This window comes from Strongylocentrotus purpuratus, unplaced genomic scaffold, assembly GCF_000002235.5.
Source record: "Strongylocentrotus purpuratus isolate Spur 01 unplaced genomic scaffold, Spur_5.0 spur5_scaffold_2, whole genome shotgun sequence".
NCBI classification, from domain to species: domain Eukaryota; kingdom Metazoa; phylum Echinodermata; class Echinoidea; order Camarodonta; family Strongylocentrotidae; genus Strongylocentrotus; species Strongylocentrotus purpuratus.
The window spans coordinates 34978973-35004029 of NW_022145605.1; the positions used below are offsets into that span (position 1 = coordinate 34978973).

General features: G+C 36.8%; 1 protein-coding gene across 3 annotated transcripts in view; it reads right to left on the bottom strand.

Moving 5' to 3' along the window:
• LOC579154 (ubiquitin carboxyl-terminal hydrolase 32) overlaps positions 1–25057 on the bottom strand; it is an 83101-nt gene that overhangs the window by 27729 nt on the left and 30315 nt on the right. For 2 of the 3 annotated variants that reach the window (XM_030992288.1, XM_030992287.1), the window contains exons 5-12: positions 20942–21107; positions 16196–16327; positions 14508–14615; positions 9762–9877; positions 5739–5897; positions 4886–5053; positions 3517–3933; positions 2091–2234 (exon numbers count right to left, since the gene is read on the bottom strand). In XM_030992288.1, the coding sequence (XP_030848148.1) occupies positions 2091–2234; positions 3517–3933; positions 4886–5053; positions 5739–5897; positions 9762–9877; positions 14508–14615; positions 16196–16327; positions 20942–21107 (1410 nt within the window). The remainder of the gene's footprint in view (positions 1–2090; positions 2235–3516; positions 3934–4885; positions 5054–5738; positions 5898–9761; positions 9878–14507; positions 14616–16195; positions 16328–20941; positions 21108–25057) is intronic. The other variant, XM_030992289.1, reaches the window with a different exon arrangement.

Below are 25057 nucleotides of genomic sequence, written 5' to 3' on the forward strand. Positions count from 1 at the left end.
AAACTCATACATTGTTGATTCAATTTATCTTTGTAGCGTAAGAAAGAGGCAACAGGACATCGTGGACCATGAGTTGGAATCATGACACCACCTTGGCTTTTCTCTAGTTTATCTGCACGGTTGTTTTTTGTGAGTGTATCTTTTAGAGATATGGAGCATTTTCCCCCTTCATCACAAATGTCAAAGCTGTCGAGTGTCATTTCACGCAAATTCTCTCTACCCCGATTGCAAAAGTACAACATTACGTCTATAAAAACCTTGTCCTGAAGACCCACAGGATCATCCAAATCAAGCGAACCTTGGATTTGGTCCATGTCTTCTGCTGACATAGCTGGTTTGTGAGTTACAACTCCCTTTCCTTCCTGTTTAAGCATTGCTGAAAAATGCTTAAAAACTCTCGAGTTGGAAAAATCTTCATGCTTGATAATATCAACCTTGTTAGAATTGAGGAAATGTCGCTGAAGTCCAAATCTAAGAGCTAACATTGACTTCTTCATGTAAAAAGATCTGTTCTTCCATCTAGCACCAGCGTAAAACTTTTGGAGTACATTGTCCAGCTCCAAATTTGAAAGTTTGTTTACGTTATTGAGGTCTGTGTTGATAACTTGCAGGAAGTCTTCAAATATTTTCATGAAGAATTTCACAGAATTTGTGGTGTTTTTGCTGTCAGCAGAATTAATCTAGTCTTGCATTTGATCATCATCAAGAAGTTGAAATCTTGGGAGAGTTTCTTCAGCCATTTTTACCTTGTTTGGAATTCTATGCCTAGCCTACAAAATTTAGTACGATCGAGATTGCCGTACGGTCGTCTGCGCTGCGCTGTATTAAAAATTGGTAAATTAAGCTAGCGACCAATTCTTCGCACACGTATGTATGGTATCCACGCTCGCTCAATTCAGATTTTAACATGTGAACCAACGGGTATTTCAGCAAGACTGAACTATTTTCCCGGTAACAATGGTAACTGGAATTTTGCCGGGATTTCACCGATTTACTCTAGAACTACTACATGGGTTTGGCATTTTTCGTTTATTTACGGGAATGGCTAAAACCATGACTGCAATTTCGACCAATCAGATGGCTGGATTTCCTAAGTGAGGTATATAATAGATAATAACAAGAGGGACTTGCAATTACCTATCAATAGGCGGTGTCAGACACAATTTTCTGATCCATCTTGAACTATCTAGATACGGTAATAGCTATCTATATAATTCACATACATACATGTAGGTGACAGACAGGCTATGAATTATCTAAGTAGCTATAATCTAGTTTATTGATGGGCCATTATGACATCATTTCGTAGCGGTGCCTAAAACAATGGATATGCAACCTTTATGACATCACAGACAGTGAATTATCTAGATAAATAATTGGCCTGTCTGACACCGCCTAATATATGTACGTTCGTTTATATTCCATTGCTCAGAGGAGCTGGTCCTCTTGCATACCAGAGAGCCCTGATTTTCAAGACTGGGTCAGGGATGATCACATAATCTTTGCTCGGAGTTCCCAACTTCAACCCTAGACCACACACTATGCCTCACCTTATCCCTTTTACCATGGCAGACTGGGGTCTCACCCTTCATCATGGATGATAAGGCTGTGCACAACCGTGTAATGAGGTACCCGAGTACACTCCCAGGCTTACAAGCGAATACTCGAATATTCCGACGCCATGTTTTTTTAATAATTTTTTTGATTTTTGATTTTTTTTTTGCCACCACCATACCACTGGAGCAGTATCCCAGCTCCGTCGCCGAAAACAAATGCGATTTTACTTTGATTTGCAGTTGAAGGCCCCGGTTTAATAATAATAATAACAGTAAACAATGCTGTTTTAAAAACCAAAGATGGCAGAATAATCCATTTTCCTCCAAGTCCATACATAAATCTGGACATTTGGTCCCAGTTTCTGAGTGGTGAGTTTGACAGTGCTTGAGTTGAGTCGAGTTTTTTTTTTTTTTTTTTGCGGCGGCCGAATATTTGAGTAAGAGAAATCATACTCGAGTAGTTGTCAACAGTGCGGGTACTCGAGTATTTGACTACTCGTCGAGCCCTAATGGATGAAATAGAGATATACTTACATTTCTAGGAAGAGCTGGTCCTCCTGCATACCACAGAGCTAGGGCTTTCCAGACAGGGTCAGGGATGATTTCATAGTCTTTGTTCTGAGAGATTGGAGGATGCCGTCTGAGTCTACCGCCCTCATTGGTCAGGGTGGATACTTGCTGTAATATGAGAAATAAAGAACGAGACATGCTATAACAAATGTCATAACCAAGTTTGTAAATATTACTTGAATGTACATGTCTAACTTAACCTGAATTTAGCTTAAAAGTGTAGTCGTGATTCCAAATAATAACCCAACCTCCAGGCATTGAACATTACAAAGACAAGTATATTATGTACTAACACAAATTCATAAGGTATTGTAAGAGAGAGGATACATTTATATCATTTATTTAAAACATTGAATTGATTTTAATTAGGTTTTTTAGTTACAACATCAAATGCTTAATCTATTATGGTAGTCCCTCCATTGCCATAGACACCTACACATGAACCGGTATAAAGGTTCATAAGACATAAATACAGTCATGTAATAGTTACCTGGAAACTTTGCTGACATCCAGTAGACATTCAAGTAATAATATTTTGATATTATAGGAAGGTTATTGTCATTGAATAATTACTTCATGCTTTATCAATCCTTTGCATTGCCTATATCACATACATGTAGCTCAGTATCAACAAATAATGAGTCATATCACATGAAGTTGATTAAGAACCACAGTCAAACATATCTATAAAGGCCATCCGCAGGAGAGAGCAGAAGAGGCCACTGTAGGAAGGTGACCCTTTCTAAGTAGCTTCTGCAACATATCTAATCCGTCCTTAAGTAGGCTTTATACAGAGGTGACCACGATAGGGACTTTTAGATTTGCACGTCGACAGCTTAGACTGCAATGTGTGACGTCATTTTAAGGCACTGCACATGCATTACGTCGTCTCAGTCGGCGATCGAGAATGCGTCAACCTTGATTTTCCTTAATCTAGTATATATATATATACATACATATTGGTATTTATATAGCGCCTTTACATGCTCAAGGTACTAGTATGCCGCGTGCGCATAAAATATACAGTTCCTCAGGTAGACAAAGGAACATCCCTTCCCTGCTATTATGTCAAAACGTGTAGAACAGGTGTCACATGCATATTCACCTGTTCTACACATTTTTACATAATATCAGTGAAGGGATGTTCTTTTGTTGAGGGTAGAATGAGGAACTGTATATTTTGTTCTCTTTCTTTGTCCGTGATGTTCATAGTGTTACTTCCTGCATGCATGTATATCGTCGAGTACAATCTAAAAGATTTCTAATTGTAGTCAACATGGGCAGTTAAGTACGTTGACACGCATGATCAGTCGGCGTTCGTCGTGTTCTTGTCCACTCAATCTAAAAGTCCCTAATGACAGGGTTTGAATGGATATACATGTACATGTACCTTTTTATTATCAGCTGCTACAAGAGATGTATTATCAATGGGGCCGGGTTTACAGGGGATGGAGTTGGTAGGAACCGCTACAGCATGTCCAGGTCTCTTCCTTGACGGGCTGGAGCTGTTGAATGATGACGCATGCTGCAGTGGCTTCACGCTGCTGGTAGATCCACCCAACGAGGCATGGCGCGGGAGCGAGTGGGACGTGCCGGGCCTCGAGCCGGTCGTGGCGTTCTGATTGGACGACGGTGAGGAGGGAGAGGAGTGGGATTGGCGGTAGTTGTCACCCCATGCCTGGCCGCCGTTGACCTGGGTGCGACGAGTGAAGGATGGTGATGAGGTGGTGTGGTTAGGTGATAGGGCGGATAGGCTGGTCTGGACACCAGCATGTCTTGATGTCTGTTGGCCACTGCTGCTGGTAGGCTGTAAAACAAATGACAGAACAAGGATAATTTGGTGTTAGAAAAGTTCCTGTACTGGGCAAAAGAAATTATGGAATCAGTCAACAACAGAATACATGTACAAGGGAAGCAAGCCATCTTCTTCTTTCAAGAAAATGTGCCTCTGGAAATCACCTTGGTAGGTTCACACATAAGCTATTAAATGAGAGATGGTAAAACAGACCCACACAGTAATGGTATCTTCCAAATAAAGAAGGCCATTGGTCAATATGAACTGAAAAGCCAAATCCATAGCGGCCACCATTTGAGATTTTCAATTAGTTATGAGAGTAAAGTGAGAGTTACAAGCACGCTGCACAAAGTCCAAAGCCCTTGCGACAGGGGTACAGGAATAGCCCCCTCTTTAACACACACAGAAAATAATTCTGAGGAAAATTTGGCAGCTATGCAAATCCAGCTTTGTTTACTACTGCTAATCTATAAAAGTAGATATCAAGTAACAACTCAAGAAGAAATGACTGACCAACTACCAGAATGAAACCAAACAACCAGTGGTTCTTCCTAATAGTCTATTAACCTCTTTTAATTTGACAGGTTTCAATTCCGCTTCCGCTTTGTTTTTATATAGCGTCCAATACATTGATACAACAATGTGTCTAAGGGCTTTACCGATATATTGTTACCCCGGTCATCGGATTCAGGCTTACCCGCACACAATGTATGCACATTCTCCACTCCCTGGGGAGCATTCCAGCCAGTCTCCATTTTATAAGTGCGCACTTGCTCATCCAACCACATTAACTTTCGCACCCTACTGGATACCCAATAGACACCTGGGTGGAAAGTGGCAAATGTAAATTAATGTCTTGCCAAAGGACTTAGTGCTGTGGCGGGACTCGAACCCCGTACCTTGTGATCTACAGTCAGGTGACTTATCCACTAGACCACAACACCTCTACAATCTATCTGCTCACCCTGTAGTTGACATAGTCACTCCAGCCTTTCCACCAGTGAGCTGAGATGAGGTACCAAGTCTGCGCCGGTCTGAGTCCTCTTCTCCTTTCTCTCTCCACCCACCCCATGATCACCTCTTTCTCTTCCACTGTACTCTGCGGTCTTAGACCAAGTATGATGTGACAGATCTGAAACAAAACCAATTTAAAACTCTCATTAACACTTCACAATTTCTAAAGGTATTCAACAAGGGAAAGAAATGGTATCAACTAGACATCTGGGCAGAGAGTCACGATACCGCAGACCTGCCAACCTCTGGACTTCAAAAACTGTATTCTTTAGTCCCATAAGTTGTATTTTACTGACAAAAGTTGTATTCTTGAAAATAAACACAAATTGTTGGGCGGATCAATGCCTCTTACAGTTTCTACCTACAGGACGAATTTTTGTTATTGATCATTGGTTGAATATGCATGATTTCGTCATGACTGGTGTGTTCAATGAACCAATGAACATCCCCAAATTGCCGATGTGAGATGCTTGTAGGATACTTTACAGGACAGAATGGGCATTTTGCCATTGAAAATAGCACACACACACACAAAATACCAACAACAAAAAACAAAAAAAAATTAATTTGCTTCTAAAAATCGTACGAAATATGACTAAGTCGTACTGGTTGGCAGGTCTACAAATGTATGGAGGAAAAACCATTCCTTCTTTGAAATTAGATCAATTGTAATGATTAAGATTCTTGATTATGCTAAATCTATACTGGAAATCAGGAAAGGTCCCTATACTGTATTTAAAAAAAAAAAAATGAAACATCCAATCTCTTGTCTCTTGCTAGGTCTGAGCTATGAAGCAGTTTACCTGGAAGAGTAACTTGTTGAAGTCATCTGGAAGGCTGTTCTTGACAGCCCACACCTGGAACTCTTCAGCAGTGATACCTTGCTCACTGTCTCCTGCGTGCTTGGACATGATGTCTCCAGCGATATCCACAGGGTTCAGGTTCTCTACGGCTTTGAAGTCCTATCCACCACGAGGGAATGAAAGCGTTCGAGGAAATAAGAGAAACAAGGTATTAGAAATTAAGAATGACATTATTATCACCTGGTACATGAAGGCTCATGATCAAAGTCACATGATAATTTATATCATGCAAATTATTGTACGGCTTTACAAGCTTTTTCCAACTCTTCAAATCAGACATTACAGTCACATTAACGTGTAAAGCCTACAGCCATAAGGCCAACTACTACATTGTATGTATGGCCTTTTTTGTGATATTGGTGATATGATGAGATCAGGCTGTGTGTCCTTATGACACTAACATAACTTACAGCAATGTTCTGTAGAGAGAAAATCTTTACATCAAAAGTTCAAAATTGTACCAACATAAAGTCTGGTGTGGTGAAAACATGCCTAGCTGGCTATCATGGGGTTCTGCAGTAGTTATATGGCATCTACCAGGTGTTTACAGCATAATTTTTTTTTTTTTCAGTGGCACCGCAAGGCCTTATGGCTCAGCTTTACATAACAATATGACCACTGCATGACAGGGCAAGCATCATGCTCTTTGGAGACATCCATCATGCATTATTTTAATGAAAGAGAGAGAGTCTGCCTTCATTAAAAGCTAATCTACAATTAATATTTCGCTGTTTAATGAGATGGAGAATTTGATCTTCAAATATTCTAGGATCAACAACATAATTGCTTGGATGGTCAACTTTGTCATTCATTATAGCAGCTCAGGTCTACTCATTCACAAACAACCCAATTAGTATGCAAATGTTATTAGGGTTAGCGTGGCAAACGTGTCAACAAGACACATACCGGTAATTATAATTAATTTAATCCCTATATCCAATAGTTTGGACGAAACTTACAAGTAATTAATTATACATCCCCTAAAATGATGACTGAGCAACTGCACTTGAAGTATTATAATCTTAAAAGAATATTTTGAAGAATTATGATTATCACAATTTGAAATAGTTGAAATAGCAAACAAACACAGATGCCCTGTTGTCTACTTCTCAAAAGTGAAATTGTAAACAGACTTCAAATGAAAGACTAATTCATTAAATATTTTATTATGTTTGTGACAGAGATCCTGAAATGTCAATTACGGCATTAGACTATGAAAGTTGAATGTTTATCTTACTAAAAATATACCATTCTTTATCATATATTGAATGACATAGGAGAATATTTAGACCTAAACTGTAAGCTACAGAAAACTACAGAGGAAGCATTTACTAGAGTGTTATAGTTTAGGAAACTGTGCATAGGTATTAAGCTTTGAGCAGGAAAACCAAACCACCGGTCAGAACATGGATATCACAGCAGATTATTAACTGATGCTCATGGACCCAACACATTTTATTCTGGAACCCTAGAACCCTTGGCGCCCGAGATTAGTGATGATACATGCAAGTCTAATACTACTGAACAGTGTATTAAGTATAAGTCAACGTTTAAAGAGGACATGATTCAGACAGCTGAATTAATGTAGTTAAAACTTGTTAGTTCAATCATATAGCAACAAGACACATGTATTGCTTCATAAAACATGCTCATGTGGCATAATTTGTATGCCAAATACTACTTTTGTCTCTCTATCAGTCTAAAGTACATCTTGTCTTTGTATTCTGTTGTGTTTTTCTATAGAGCGCTTTTAATAGGGACATGTTTTATTACTATGTGTCATGCGCTATACAAGAACGGTTAATTATTATTATTAAAGCAACGAACAAGTTTCCCCACCTTTGAGATAGAAAACAGATACGGTAAATGCAATCTACAATTTCGCCAAAAAATAAAAGATTGTCTTTAGTTTAAGCAGAAGGACAAAGAGGCAGTAGTACGGACATGCAAATTTATGATGAAAAACACATCAACATACGCACAAACAGACAGACAGACAAACCGTTTCAGCCACCGTTGCAGTGAGTGAAGTCATCACCGCACTACAGGTCTTGACAGATGCTTTGTGAAGTCACTTTACTCACTCCTAGCTTTCACTTCAAAGATTTCAACCCAAAGGCTCGTATTCATAAAAGCACACTAACTTCACCATGATTAAGTGGTGGGTTGCATTTAGTCCAATGGTTATGCAGCGTCAAGAGTCACGCCTCTTCATTGGCCAAAAAATTACATAAATTCTGTAACCACTATATAAACAAACCAAAATCACCTCTACATGTATCATTATGAAATCAATTTCTCATCTTCATTTTGTTTCAGGACTACGGTAATTCATAAGGAATAAAGAGGTTGTCGATTGGCACTTCATATTCCAGTGGACTCTGTTAAACCTTGTTTAAAGGGAAATGGTAATCAGTTTCCATGTGCAGAAGGTCATAATTCATTGACACCAGACTTGGTGGAAACACCATTAATGGGTGTACAAGTCTCGCAAAAAAGCAATCCCGAGGTCCCAACAAGAAATACACCCATAGTCTCGCGGAGAGTCTTTGGGTGAGGGAAACATAAGACTATGACTTTTCCATACGTGCGATAGGTCAAAATACAGACCATTACAATAAGACCTGTTTGTCCTGGTGACTGGCAACATCTTTTCTTGGGTAGGAAGGAATTCCTTGAATGCTGTGAGCACCGAAATCGGTAGCCTAGCAGAGCCGGGGTAATATTGGAGCGCTTTGAGCACCTTGCAGGGTGGATATTTGCACTATATAAATATCCAATATTATTATTATTATTAAACACCCAAATAGTAACGAATTCCCCATGAGAGCCCACTACTATGCGTCTTTAACTTTAATAGTCCACCTTCATGAATACGAGCCATAGACTAGTACGAGTGAGAAGCGGCAGAGGCAGTAGAAGTAGTAAGCAGCTGCAACACTGCAATCTACAGATGCCCAAGAGGACTTTTTAGTGATGAAGATGACAGTAACCCATGGTGATAGTGATGGTGGTGGTGGTAGTCATGAGAGAGTTAGAAGAGGAAGGCACACTCTCAGAAAGCCCCAAAGGAAAGCGGCATGGTGGTAGTAGTGATGATAGAAACCCAAGCCAGTCCTACTCAGCTAACAGGGAAAGAAACAAGGTCTAAACCCACTCTGGCTTTAATATCTTAGTATTCTTTTCTTTGGGGTTTCCTTTTTTTAAATCAATTAATTTTTCATCCAAAATGCACATCCCTAAAAGATGAGTGCAACCAATGGGTTAGTGGGTAAATGAGAACTATGAACTGACAAATTTGTGACCTGATTATGTTTAGCATTGAAACATTGGAATCAGATTGTAATCATTAAATGGATTTTAGAATGAATATGTTAGCATTAGAACACTGAGAAGGGAAAGACCGATGTGTTAAAATTGCATTTTTATCTGAAAAGTATCAGTAGGAGAAAAAGATTAGAGTTTTAGATTGTTTTTCCAATTTTCATTTTATTATCATTCCTATGCTACTACAGTGTATAAGCTGATATAGTGAAATGAAACAGAAATGGAATGAATAAGAAACATTGCTAGAATCTGGGAAGAATATAGTTGTTTATTATTATTATTATTATTTTTATTTTTTCATTTTTTCATTTTTTCATTTTTTTCCTCATTTTTCCCCCATTTTTAAAAATTTTAATTTATTTTATTTTATTTTATTATTTATTTATTTATTTATTTATTTATTTATTTATTTATTTATTTATTTATTTATTTATTTATTTATTTATTTATTTATTTATTTATTTATTTATTTATTTATTTATTTATTTATTTTTTTTTTTTTTTATTTTTTTTTTTGGGGGGGGGGGGGGGAGCAGGACGGGGCAATTTTTGAGGGGTAGTATACCAGAGGGGGGTTGACCTTATCTCTTCCCCACCTCATCATCATCATTCACGCATGGAATATAACAGACTCACAATCTCAAGCCCCACCCTCGATTCTCGACGAACGTTGAGCAGCGCCGTGCACATCCTCTCCAGCTCCGTCTTGGACAGTCTCCCGTCACGGTCCGCATCAAAGATCTTGAAGTAGACTGTGAGGTAGAAAGAAGGATGGAGGGGTCGAGAGGAGGATGGAGGGAAGGACGAAGAGAAGGAAGAAGGAAGGAAGGAAAGAAGTTTCGGACAGATGATAAGGTAGAAGACCAGGTAAAAAGGGGTATGGAAAGGGAGAGAAATAGAAAAAGAAATATAATTATGGTACATATTAAGATATAGCATCAGATACAAACCTACAATGTATGAACACAATATGGTGTAGGACCCTGTAACATAAAAATTATCTTATATTACAATCAATTGTGAACATCTATTTGTCAATGCTACAATCAATTGCATACAATGATGAACTGCATATTTACATGTAGCATAAAACTGATAGTATGTTAAAGATAAACTTGAGTTCTGGTAAAAAAAAGAAACTTAATTCTCACAGAATCAAACGAAACTTACACTGAATGTTCAAGATTACAAATAAATGACATGTACCAAACAATTTTGAAAGAAAATGTATACTGGCTGAGTAATGAGCATAGAAAGACAAGGAAATCAAGATAGTACCAGCCCCGACACCATGTGTGTTGTCCCATATATAGCTTTCTGTGTACAGTGCTTGTTACTTTACCAAGACTCGGTCAAATTTGTTATGATTTTGATGACTCCAGAACCTTGCAGTGCACACCAATACTTACATGCTACATGATCAACTGTTTCTGATCCTTTCCACACCTTTTCTTTCACAATGCAATCGCATTACCAGTACTAAAGTTTATCTTTAAGATACCACTGAATAACAACCAATCAATATTTATCAACATCTTGGTTTTAGCATGACCAAACATATCTTCTGTTTACCATCTGACTGCATTTTTGTAAAAACAGCCTCTAACATCATTAATGTACTGTACATGTTAAACTACAACTTTTCATCACCACCACCTCACGGAAATAGCTGAATATTAGTGAATAGACTAATTAATAAATTGTCTTCCTTTATGATAATCTGAAAGCTCTCATCACAATGATTACTTTCAATTGCCTGTATGTGAGTATGTCTGAGTATTTGTGTTTCCACAAGGGAAGTGCACTTTCATTTAAATACATATACAAAGAGCTTCTCTTTTCATTGTGAAAAAGCCTTGTATGCACTTCATTTATTCTCATGATTGTTCTTTTTGATCAGTATTGTATTTAGAGTATTGTCTGATTTCCCAATTTAGTTACCTACTCTGTATACTCATTTTATAAATGTCATTTTCTGTCATTTTCTCCATTTGTTACATAAAAACGTCGGTTATATGTAATTAGCCAATGTAATCGGTTCACAACTTACACAAGTAATCAGCCATGATGGCAACAAGGTTATCACATATCACAAATGAGAAAATTAGGGAAAAGTAGTTTGTATTTCCTTAATCAAAACAACAATGTGCATTTCCTTCATTGTTATGACAACAAGAATGAAAACAACATAGGAGCATCATAATTAGTATTCATACATGTATAATTCATTGTTCATTGACCAACCCTGCCCTCAATGAATAAGTATCTCAACCAGAGCTGCCAATCTTGTGCGACCCCAAAAAGGAACCATAGAAGCAATAAAAAAGGAATTTCAAGCAATAAAACAGGAATTCATTAAAACGAAACTCACAACCACGCGCGACACACTTCCAATGCAGAAATGTCCATTCCTCATGCCGTTTTTTCCATATTAGGACCATATTTAGAAGTAGGTTTTTTTGTTGTTGTTATTTTGGTATTATGGCAGTAGTATATTTTCAAGTATGTTTTAACCTCACTTTTCTATTTAATTTGTGATCAAATCAGTTTAGGGCATTTATTTGATGTGTGGTATGTAAAAATAAAAAAATATATAACAATTATTTAAAAAAACGTATTTTATGAAGAAAAAACGTACTACCGTAATTTGGAGGAAAAAACAGAATAATTCCAGGAAAAACATAATGGTTGGCAGCTCTGCTCAGCCCAGTGGCATTAGTCTATGGAAATTTTTATAACCTCAGTATCCCCCCCCCCCCCACCAAAAAAAGTTATACAAAAAATCAAGAAAAATGAGAAAGTGTGAAAGGATGACTGTTCAATTTTTTAATAAAAACAAAGTAAGTATTTCATGATGGAATGAGTTTCGAATGAACCATGAACTATGATTCATTAGAAAGAGACTGGAAAAGGTGTTATCTGCTGAGAACTACAAAGGCCTTTTTCAGCCACAACCTTTGATACGGAGGCAACAACCTTCTGTCTTTGTCAGTTGAATCTTTAATTAGCACGACGGATTTGTCCCAACATTTTGCTCATTTTGCTTTTTGATAGTCGAGTCACCCCCAAAGATGTTGATGTAGCACGATTAATTACCATGATGGATTCATCCCAACATTTTGTTCTTTGATAGCTAAGTCACCCCCAATGCTGATGATACCCCTCCCCCCTTCCCATGAGGATGCTCGCCATAGCGACGGCTAGAGATTGCATCTCTTGGATTGCTCCGTCGCTCAGGAGATACATTCTCCTCCTTCTTATCATATGTCTAACAAGCGCCATCATTAGGTTCATGCAGCCATCAGCCAGCCAGGCTACATCATTAAGGCATCCACTACGCGCCAGAAGGGCGTTAACCTCGTCTCATTAACAGGGAGTCAATGCCCTTCTGGCTCCGAGCGGGCAGATGAGAGTTGAAACAGCTCCCGGGGCTATGTGCATCGCTGCTGTGGAGTAGACAGACGCCAGTGTAGTGTGAATGAGAAAGGGATAAGTATGATAACCCATCGCCTTTCTCTATTCTTTTTATGACTGGGTACTTGATCAGAGGGGGGAAAAGTTTCCCTGATTATACTCCACATGACACACACTATTAAACCCTTTGGGCACAAAATGAGCTCTAATCGTATTCTGCATATAAGCAGGAAACATTGGATGCTTAAAGCCCCACTGTCCTACTTGTAGCTACATGCTCCCTCTAGTATAGAAAACTTCCCAATCGGTGCCTGTTGGTCCCCCATGATCCTCTTTGTCTTATGTTAGTTGAGACCTGAGTTAATGACCTCCCTGTCAGTGACCTCGCTGTGTGGTCTAATCCCTTCTGGCCCAGTAGTATTGATGGTCTTTAAAGAATCTCAACTGTAACACTTTCCTTTAATCCAAGATTGATATATTCATATCCTCTTAATCTTAATATGATTTGATGATGGTGCGATAATCAGTGACTCAAAATACGGCGACCTGATTTTAGGAACCATTAACCTCAATTTGAATTCAATCATTTCAAATAAAGGCTTCTAGCATGTACTTGTAAAGATCTCAAACTGCGGTAATTTATATTCAATAATAATTTTAAAAAAATTCAATTTGAAAAAGAAGAAAAAATGTGAAACAATACATTAATGCCACCTGAAGATGTTGTGAATTGTTAAAGAAAAGATTTTGAAATGAAATAAACTCACGGAAATTACAAATATTCAATCACATTGTGCTTGATTATTTTTCTAATGTGAAATATTTGTTACAATCTAGAGTTCATGCTTGTGACAGATTTCTCCCCCCCCCCCCCTCTCTCTCTCTCTCTCTCTCTCTCTCTCTCTCTCTCTCTCTCTCTCTCCCTCCCTCCCTCAACACACTATATTTTGCTTCTCCCTTCTAATGATCCTCTTTGTCTCTTTCCTGGCAAGACTTGGCAATATTGACATACAGCAATTGGGGACTTTCCCTTGGATTTCTCTTCCACAACAGATGCCTTGGCTCCCAAACTTTCTGAAGTCAAACGATCTTTCCTTGGCATCCACTCTCTCCTCTAAGGTCATATCATATGGTCATTATCACATCACGTACACATCTTCAATTTGAAGACTGGGAGCCATGCCAAGGTGAGGAAGCAGGGGGGGGGGGGTGTTTCAGAAAGATCCTAAGTCAAACTTAACTCTAAAGTTGGACTTCAAAATTATGGAGAGCTGTTTGTAGCCTTAAAATCAAATATATTCAAAAGCGAAAATTAAAGTATTTCAGACTTTTTATAAATTCCACATCAAGAACAAGAAATCTCCTTGATAATAGAAAATATAAACTATTTGAATGAACATTTTACAAAATATTTTCATTGATACTAGCAGTCCAACTTAGAGATAAGTTCAACTTCAGGCTACATGGGGATCATAGTGATGAATCTTTACATTTTCTGTTAAACTTTCCATGTGTGTATGGGCAAGCCAAGATCATCTACTGTCCCACACATTACCACCAAACAGGGAAAAAATAAACAAAAAAGCATTTCAATTGTCCTTTTCTTGTTAGTGGACTTGCCAGATACAGAATACTTTTCAAGTAGACCACTTTTTAGGGGGGAAAAAGAGGTCTTTTTATTCGAATAGTGTTGAAAAATTACATAGGATCAGACACAGATTTATCTCCAGAAATCAATTTTTACCACCAAAAAAAAAATGAAGACACCACAAGACTCCCCCTTACTTTTGTCTTAGGAAATCAACAGAGTTTACAATTTTAAAAAAAAAATGTCTTGAAACAATGAATAAGATACCACTGAATACAGCAATTACAAATGGAAATTTAGTTTTGCTCATTCATTCATTCATTTATTTATTTTGTTTGTTCTTATTGTTTTGAGTATTGAGTAATTTGAGTTCAACTTACACTTTTGTCTCTCGGGCAGTGGTCCTCTGCAGCAGGCTGATAGTCCACAGGCCATTTCCTTTAAGTCTATATGATTGTCTTGATTCTCATCAAATGCATTGAATACACCTGAAAATACAGAAAAAATATACACAATAATTCAGTAAATGCGCAATATCATGCCATGCTTCCTGTAAGACAAGACCTTTCCCAAATTAATTTCATCCGAAAATGAAACACCGCTTGACACGACCATAGCATAATGTTTTATACTAATTAAAGTGATACCAAAAAGAATGACCATTCAATGGTCACATCAAAGTATTTCATTTTTGAATGAAGTAATCCGTTACAAGTCATATGATATCATATGACATATGGTACATATTGCACGAGATCGCCTACATAGGCTTCACCATACATGCTTTCACAACGGAGCAAGTAAATGTAAATGAGTACCGGTACTTTCATTACCATTCTAGCGATTCCTACATACATGTACATGTACATGCATTTTGAAATGATAAATTTTGCAAGAAAATCAGCTTTTTCACTTTTTCTACATAGGCTTCACCATACATGCTTTCACAATGGAGCAAGTAAATGAGTACCGTTACTTTCATACTTTCACTACCATTCTAGTAATTCCTACCTAAATGTACATGCATTTTGAAATGATAAATTTTGCAAGAAAATTGGCTTTTTCACTGTATAGGATCACATTTCTACATTTCTATATGGTCTCTGACAGTGAACAGGGAGATTCCTTGCAGAATGCATAGAAACAGCAAGAGAGGGAGAGAAGACAGACAGTGGAGAGCATTCATACAACCTGTATCCATGACCCCCGACCCAGAGTTTGAGGAAGGGAGTAGAACTAACGAACGAGGATCACATTTATTCTTTCCATTTTTAGTTTGTTTTTATTTTTGAATGAGATATGTAATTAAATTTACTGAAAATCAGTTTAATTTACCCTAACTCATAATTAATCCATCGATCAAATTTCCTAGAAATTGATAATCGGTTTGAAGCAGGATGTGTGGTTGAAATTAACATACACCAAAGTATAACATGAGGTTTTACAACAGATCATACAACCTTGTGTTTAAGGAGAATAGAACAGAGAATAAGTACTACATGTACATACAAATAGATGAGAGAATACAAATAGTAACACTGTGACAGACCTTTAATGATCTGATCAATTGCTATCCTTTACTCCATGTATCAGTGAGATGAATACAGTACCCTGAACAATACTCATTTATATTTAACCAATCTCATTTCATTTCACCATAAATCAAATTATGTTACACTTACAGGCACAATTACTTGGGGTGCAATGACTGTCATAGACTGGATAAAAATCTCATTACTGGGAAAATAAATCAGTAATGAAGAGTTTTCTGGATAGGAGCCTTAAGCCTAGTTTGGGGTAATCAGTTCATTTTGTATTTAATAACTACCATGCAATTTAAACTACAAAATACGATCAACATACATGTAACTTGGAAATGTATTTTTATCTCCTAAATCAATTATATTTGGAGTGTACAAAATGTTGAAATACAGGCATGTTGAAATAGGTCCTACTCATTGCTGATATTACTAAATAAATTAAGAGTACCAACTACATATATGTGATGTTGTTATTATATATTTGGACTTCACACATAAGACTGGTGATCATTTTGTTGTTAACTCACCTTCCACAAGTTCTGCAGGCATGGGTGGGGCAATGAGTGGAGTGAAGGTATCAAGATCCAGTCTGCCTGACTTGGATTGTGCTTGTAGTACCCAGTACTTCTTCTCCAGTTCAATAATATCTGCCTCTTCCACTAAATAAGAAAAGAGAAAAGAAAAGAAACTGGTAACAATGTTTGTGAATTGTAATGATGACTGGTGTTGGTTCAGGTGACAACAACAAAAAATCGTTCTTCACTTAACAATTTCTAGGAAGATTTTTTTAATACTAAATCTATATTTTTAACAAGGAGAAGAAGAAGAAGAAGAAGGAGGAGGAGGAGGAGGAGGAGGAGGAGGAGGAGGAGGAGGAGGAGGAGGAGGAGGAGGAGGAGGAGGAGGAGGAGGACGAGGACGAGGAGAAGAAGGAGGAGGAGGAGGAGAAGAAGGAGGAGGGGGAGGAGAAGGAGGAGGAGAAGGAGGAGGAGGAGGAGGAGGAGGAGGAGGAGGAGAAGGAGAAGGAGAAGAAGAAGAAAAAGATGAATACGAAGAGGGAAAAAAGATTATATGCGTGAACTGAAGAATCTCTCTGAAAAATGAAATAACGCCTTTTACGTCGTATTTCAGCCAATGCCGATGTTGGCTTTCTTGTTGGCATTTTCGCGTTGCTCATATTACCCACAATTAGCCGACTCATGTATTGTTATTTTTAATTAAATAATTAATTAACGGTCACCATGTTTTTTTGAAAGTGGAGCTGAATTGGTATGATTGTATTGGCTAAATTTCACACATTTTGGGGTCTAGAATTACCTTCATAGCAAATTTAGGTTCTAAAGGGGCACTATAAATGTCATAGATAAGAAGAAGAGCAATAACCTTGCACTTTGAAGGTATTTGCGGTCTGAAAACAGAACTCAACTATCCCTTTAAAGATTAAGATGCAATTCATTTAGTTGGTACATGTAACTTCTTACTTTTGAAATTCACATTAAATGACTTCCATACAGAAAAAACAATAAAAATTAATTGAATTAAATTTGACTTCATCACGGATAACTGTCCAAGAATTAACATGTTAGAATCCCATCAGGTTAAAATTAGAAAACACGGTCAGCGTCACACCTTGAATGTATTAGACAATGACATCCATATATCAGTCACAGGCCGTGCTCCTGGTGGGGAAAGGAGGGGGGGTGGCAAGGGGGCAAAGTGCCCCCCCCCCTACTTTTTCAAGCACCATAGGCATAAACATGCCTCTTTCACATAGGAAATATGGTGACAATCAGTATCAGTATCAGTAATTTTTTAAGGTTTTTTTCTTTGAGGTTACCCTGTGAAGGTGACCCTTTTTCTGGAAAGTGCTCTTCTTAGTGCACCCCCACTGAAAGACGCTCTGCCGCCCCAGACATCTGTTCTGCTCTACTTAATTTTCAGAGTGGTTTCTCACCTCCGAACAGTACGGCTCATTGACTTCACATTATGTCAGCCATTTCTCACACCTCTGAACATTAAAGGTTACAGTAGCTCATATTCACTTGACATTTAAACTACAAGTACATGGAGCCAGGTCCCATGAACAAAACTTCCATGACAAAGAATTCAGATTTAGACAAAAGCAACAGCATGTGCTCCAGTCTTTGTAATGACAAAAGTATACTGGTATACATACAATTTGTAAAAAATTAAGAAAATGACACCCATATATTAATTCATTTTAAAGATCACCACCACTCAAAATTATTATTATTATTACTACTATTATTATTATTATTATTATTATTACTACTATTATTATTATTATTATTATTAATTTCACACGTATGTATATACAGTACATGTACATGTAATTATTTCATAATGTTATTATTTTGGGTTGAATTGCTTTCATAAATACATGTATATATAATATTTTCTGATGCAATGTACATGTATATCATTGCTTTACAAAAATGTAAAGTACATATATGTAGAAAATTCTACAAATCCGCTATACAGTGTATGAGTACTTTCCATTATTATTAATTATCATTGTTACAAATTACAAAATCGTTTCTGGTTGCAGATGAATACAGGTTTCATCATAACAACTGAAAAGATTACAAATGTCATTTTCCTGGTACTATGGTCAAACCACGCCTAATTAATTTGACATTGGTAAATAGAGTACCATCACCTCAAACAAGAGCTTGTTCTATAGGCGCATCCTCATCATCTCGAGATTGCCAAATAGCCCGCTATTTCTGATTTGGGAAATAATCCCGAAGTTACAAATTTCGTCCTCATCATCTCGGGATTGCCAAATAGCCCGCTATTTTTGATTTGGGAAATAATTCAGAAGTTACAAATCGCGTCCTCATCAGCTCAAGATTGCCGAATAGCCCGCTATTTCTGATTTGGGAAACAATCCCGAAGTTACAAATCGCGTCTTCATCAGCTCTAGATTCGACCTCGAAACTTGAAACTCGACCTTGAGAAATTAGCTTGAGATATTTTGCTCAGCGTTTAGCGCATAGTGTGAGTCTTCGGTCTGGTGAAGACGCACAGGACAAATAGCTGGATATTTTGCCAAATAGTGGGATATTTTGCAAACTATCCCAAGATATCTTGGGATGACAATCCTGACCAACTATCTCGCTAATTGCTACTTCGGTTTGATGAAGACGCAAATTAGCTGGATAGTTTGTGATCTGGATAGTTCAAATAGCTGGATATTTGGCAATCTCGAGATAGTCCTAATAGGCCTAATTTAATCCTTACAGTCAAACATGCTCATCATAAATATAATTACATGTACAGAGTCGATATAGTTCTGACAAATAGGCTACAGGCGTTGGCTTCAAAGATGTAAGGGTATTTGTACAATTGCATGAATGAATAATTGAATATGATGTCTGTGTGGTGAATGGGCCCCAATATCTGATATGCACCAATTGAGCCTGGACTTGATTATTATCAGAAACACAATTACAGATTGAAATTTATTCTGTTGCACTACCGGTATGCAATCATTTTCCAGTACCAATATCCGATTCATACATGTAAGGGTATTTGTACGATTGCGTGAATGGATATCAAGTCTGTGGTGAATGGCCACCATTATCTGATATGCAAAATCGCAAATACACTTGGCAAAATATATGAATACGTCACTAAATGAACGTTGGCTTGATTTTTATCAGTAACACAATTATAGTTTGCAACTTGTATATAAATACAAAACAAAAACAGACTTGCCTACTATGTATTTCTGTGTACTAAACACAATTATTTGCAATTAATAATTTGATTTGATTTGTATTGATTTATTGGTTTCTGCATCTTTTTTCTTTTTTCATCATACATTTTCATGAACATAATATGGTTTGATACAATATTTTAAATGTATATAATTTTATACAGGTAATAAACAAATTTTAATAAATATATTGAATGCATAATTAACATACATTAGATGCAGGAGGGCTACAGAAATAAGCAAAGTAGCTTGACGTGCCCGCAGCCCTCAACTTAGATACAACAACAATAACAAATACAAATAGAAAAGACTGACTTGCAGAGAAGAAAAGGAAAGGGCAGAGAAGGAGCGTTGGTAATAATAATGCTCTTAATATATCACACAATGATACTTGTAAATACTTGAAGCTGTTTTAATAGTTTTGTTTTGATAATACGGTGGCCACAAATGCATGAGAAACTTCTTCAAATGAAGGGAAATTAATCAGATAAACATTTCAACTGATTCAGCAAGATTGTCTATACCGGTACTATCCTGAAAATCAAATTGAGCCTCGGAGGTAGACAATGAAGACCCCACTTGATGCAAGTGATTGTTACCATGGAAACGTCCCTTTTCATTTTCACATCCTGGTTTCAATCTTATTGGCTGAGACAACACACCGCTGTCAAGATAGAAAGCCAGGTATTTCTATCCAAAGTAACGTAATTCATACTGGAATTCATGCAGCACTGCACTCATTCATTTCCACCACAAACATACATTATTTGCCTTGAAGTCAGTCAATTCATTTTTCAAAGAACACATCTTTTTTCCTACTTGTTTCTACATGTAGGTCTAATCCCCTTTACTTTTGTTGTGTGTGTTAAAATTTCAGTGCAACTTTCTCTGCAATTGTTAAAGTCAATAAATTCTACTCTAAATTTGATGTGGAGATATACCCATGAAAAATTACTGCATGTCAAATTTAGCAAAGATAGCAAACAACTATCAAAAACCCAAAGGTCTGTATACTACTAATCAGTTGAACTTGACTCTTAGTTGAATTAAATAAAAGAAAAACTTAGACCACGGACTAATTCCTTTGTCAAATGCCATTTTGAACAAAAGCTTAAACAGCAGAATACAGGCCCAAATGTATCACCTGTAAAAATCATACTGTTCATAAACTTGGTGGCATGAAAGAAATTCATTCAATTACCAAAAGAGATGGACTATATATGTAACTTGTAGAGGTGTCATGGTTGAGTGGATACGTCACCGCCAGACTGTCGATCACAAGGTCGGCGGTTCAAGACCCACCGCGGCACTAATTTCCTTTGGCAAGACATTGATCTACCTTTGCCACACTCCACCCAGGTGAAGCAAATGGGAACCTGGTAGGAATTATTCCTTGAAACGCAGAGCGTGTGACAGCTGCACTGCCAAATCCAGGGTATTTATGCAGCATTATTGAAGAGCGCTTTATAGAGACTTCTGATAAAGTAAGTGTTAGGCGCTATATAAGAAAATATAAATATTATGAACTTACAGTGCGTAACTCCAGCTAATGTCTGGTAGAAGGTCGGCGTGTCACTCTCATCCGATAGTCTCAGACCTTGTTTGGCACTGTCCTGTAGTAACCATGCCGAAAGCTTCATCACATCACTGTTCTTCATCAACCAGCTACAGAATTGTTCATAGGAGACCCGATCAGACTATGAGATAAATCAGATCAAAATCAAACAAATTACATATCTGTTATTGTAAGTTGCCGAATCGCTTAATATAGGAGATCACATCAGACTATGACATAAATCAAATCAAAATCAAATCAAATTACATGTTTATCTGTTATTATAAATTACAGAATTGCTTAAATAGGAGACCTGATTAGACGGTTTGAGATTAATCATATCAAAATCATGTACCGCGGTATATCTGTTATTTTATGTTGCAGAACTGCTTATACATGTAAGAGACCACATCAATCTAAATCAGACTACAGTGTTATGATAAATCAAATTAAATGAAATCAAATCAGTTGTTATGATTTTCGAATCACAGAATTGCTTTCGTAGGAGACCACATCAGACTATGAGATAACTCCAAGCCAATTATGTAAATGAATCTGAGTCTGAATTGAAGTATTACATACATGTAAGTCTGATGCTGGAAGGCAAAATTTGATATTAGCTATTCTCATGAATAATGATCTTGCAGTTATTGTGAGACAGATTTTCTATCGAGATGAGTGTAGAGATTGTCGCTACCAAAGAGCAAAATGTAATCTGACTTTCACAGTTTAAAGGAGAAGTCCACCCTGATATCAAGTTGGTTTTAAAAGAAGCAGAAAAATGGGAGAAACAGGTCAGTGAAAGTTTGAGCAAAAACCTATTAAAAATAAGAAAGCTATGACTTTTTGATGGTGCGATCAATCAAACACGCAAGTTGGCAAATCTGTGACATATCTTATGAACCCTAATAAAAAACTTATTTTCCCTTTAAAAAAAAATTAAATCATACATTCACCCTAAATATAATTATTGCACATATACATTTATGTTTATACTGCACAAATGCTATAAGAAGAAAAAAAATATTCTATGCATCTTACAGGGCTTTATGATATTAACAAAGTCCAAGAGCAGTTACTGTTTTTCTGTAAGAGTATCAGAACACCCCCAGATTTTAATACTTAACAACTTTTCCATGAAAAAATAACACAGGACACTCTTACTGTTTGATTACATTTCAGAATATAAAGGCATGCACTTGCAAATGAATCATTGAAAAGACCTACAGTACATGAACACTTTATCAAGTGAGAACCAGAAGGACATTATCGCATATCTGATTCATTTAATGTCCTTCTGGCTATCAACAGACAGTATCATCCTGTACATAGTACCGTAAATCTCTATGTATAAGGCACACCTGTGTATAAGGCGTACCCCTATTTTTATTTTATTTTTTTTTGGGGGGGGGGGGAAGGAGAAGAAAAAAAAATTGGTTTTATTTTTTGTTTTGTTGTTGTTGTTGTTTTGTTGCCGAAAACCCACGCGGGGAAGGACCTTCATTTAACATTGAGGTGCAGTTGAAGGCGCTGATTTGTGCTTGTAAACTTGTCACAAATAACTATATAGTTTTTAGAAGAATTTGTAAGATCATTAATGTAAATTAAAAACAATAGAGTACCTACATGTACATGTAGGATAGAACCTTGTGGTACACCACTTGTTATAGAAAAAAAATTGAGGAATTATTATTATAAACTACATGTTAAGATCTATCAGAAAGATTACTTTCAAACCAAGATGACAGACAAATTTGAGTGTTGTTGTAGTTTCCGAGTGGTGAGTCAACACACTGATTACTGAGCTGGGAGACATTGCCAGGCATAGCGCCATAAATCGAAACTATACAAAAAATATTTAAAAAAATAAAAAATTATGTACCTATGTATAAGACGCACCCCCGACTTTCATTTTTTTCCGGCGGCAAAAAAGTGCGCCTTATACATGGAGATTTACGGCATACACCTGTATGCACACTTGCCAACCTTCCCAGCCAAAAGCTTAGGATTCTCAGAGGATAAGGATTATAGTGCATTTTGCATGCTTTTCATGTGTTCAGAAAACAAGAGGAATAATTGGTTCATAACGATAGTTTGTAGGTAGAAATATAGGAATCATTCCTCCAAAATAGGAACAGTTGGCAACTATCCTGCATGGACATGTAAACAAACATCACTGAGAGAAAGAGCTCCACCACGCATGGGAATCGACTGAAGACGATGACTAATCGTGAGTGGTCCGCAACGAACTTGCGACACTTCCCAAAGGTCATCTCCATCAAAACACACACACATTGCTAGCAGGTAGCTAGCAAGAAGATTCAACGGCCTCAATCAGAAACCATGAGCAATGAATAGTAATTGGAAACAGGTTGTAGGTATAGGCAATCGGGTCTTCATATTGTGGTTATGCTCTGTGGGTGCTAAAGGATGCGTGGGTAGAGGATGTACATCTTCAGAAGTACGCTTTACATTTTTCATGAAGTTTTGATTTTCAAAAAAATAATAAATGTAAAAATTGTTCCAGTCTGTACATCTTACAACATTGTAAAGTGTGACACTGTACTATATATATTTAGAGGGTACAATTACTATATCTTCTAGTAGAAAATTGCTTCTTTTGAATACGAAGTCCCCCCCCCCCCCTGTGACCCTGATATTAATTTGATTTTCATAGAAAAATGTGAGAAAGAGCCAATAGGTCAGTAAACGTTTGTGCAAAAACTGATAAGAAATAGGAAAACTTAATTATTTTTGAAGATGAAGTCAATCAAACGCAAATTGGCAACTCTGTGACGTATAGTGAGAGGTACCCTCCCATTTGCCCTGTACTAAAAAACATTTAAAAAAATATTTATTCCCTTCAGGAAATATTCATTCTAACAATCACCATAAATATAAATATTTCAAATATGTTTTTATACTAAGGGCCCCTGTTTGAAAAAAATCTATTCCGTCATCAATAACTAAGAAAATGAAAATTTTCTGGACAAAGTAAATTGGAGAGGAGCTCACAAGATACGTCACGGTGTTGCCAATTTGTGTTTCACTGATGACAACTTCAAAACTGTATAACTCTCCTACTTTTAATCGGATATTGCTCAAACTTCCACTAATTGTACTTCTCATTTTTCTGCTTTAATTAAAACCAACTTAATCGCTTGTTTTTTATTGTCTGTCATGTTTTTTTTATTCCGTAATTTTTTCAAAATTAAGTTATAAATGTATAAAATGTAATTATTATTGTGCGAATCTACATCTAACAAGCTTTGCTTTCAAGTAGGATATTTTTTTTTCATTTCCTGTAATTAAATCATTTTGCATTACAATGACCAAAAAACAATGTCAAAGATATTTCAGTGCTCATTTCTGTTATATCATTACGTTTAATATTGTCTGTTATTGTTTATATTATGTGAAAAGAAATGAAAAATAAATTTGCTCTGTATAGAGCTACTACTGCTACTACTAATAGCAGGGTAGACTTCCCCTTTAAAGATACCACCTTCTTTCATAGATTACTTATGAATAAGAGTAAGAAATTCTGTTTGACACATGCACAGTTACAGGTATACAGGTACACATGTTCATGTTAGTTTGTAAATTATACTTAGCATTTACTGCTTTCTTGCAGGCAGCCAATAATGTACTTAATTTATAGGCCTATATGTCCATGTCCATGTACACTTGTACAGTACATTGTACATGTAGGTCCTCCTTGCATACATGTACATGTAGTCAACTTAGATGCAGATCGAGAATTTGGTTTAATTTGTAAAAGGTTTGTGCTTAATATCACCAACCACAGCAAAGTAGGAAAGGATGGGAGGAAAGTGTATCACTTTTATCGGTTGCACATATCGCTTGAGTTAGACGCTGGAAGCTTATTGATGGATCTATTGTACCTGGGTGATGTATGTAAGGCACATTAGGCTCCGTTTCGACTCAAAAACACATCAATATTACTTGTCATATTTCCTCTTCACATGTAAATAATACAATACTTTGGCATATGTGCAGGCGCATGAATTCCAATAGATTGTACATATAAAGGTAGATATATGCATGCATGCATACATATATAGTTTGGAA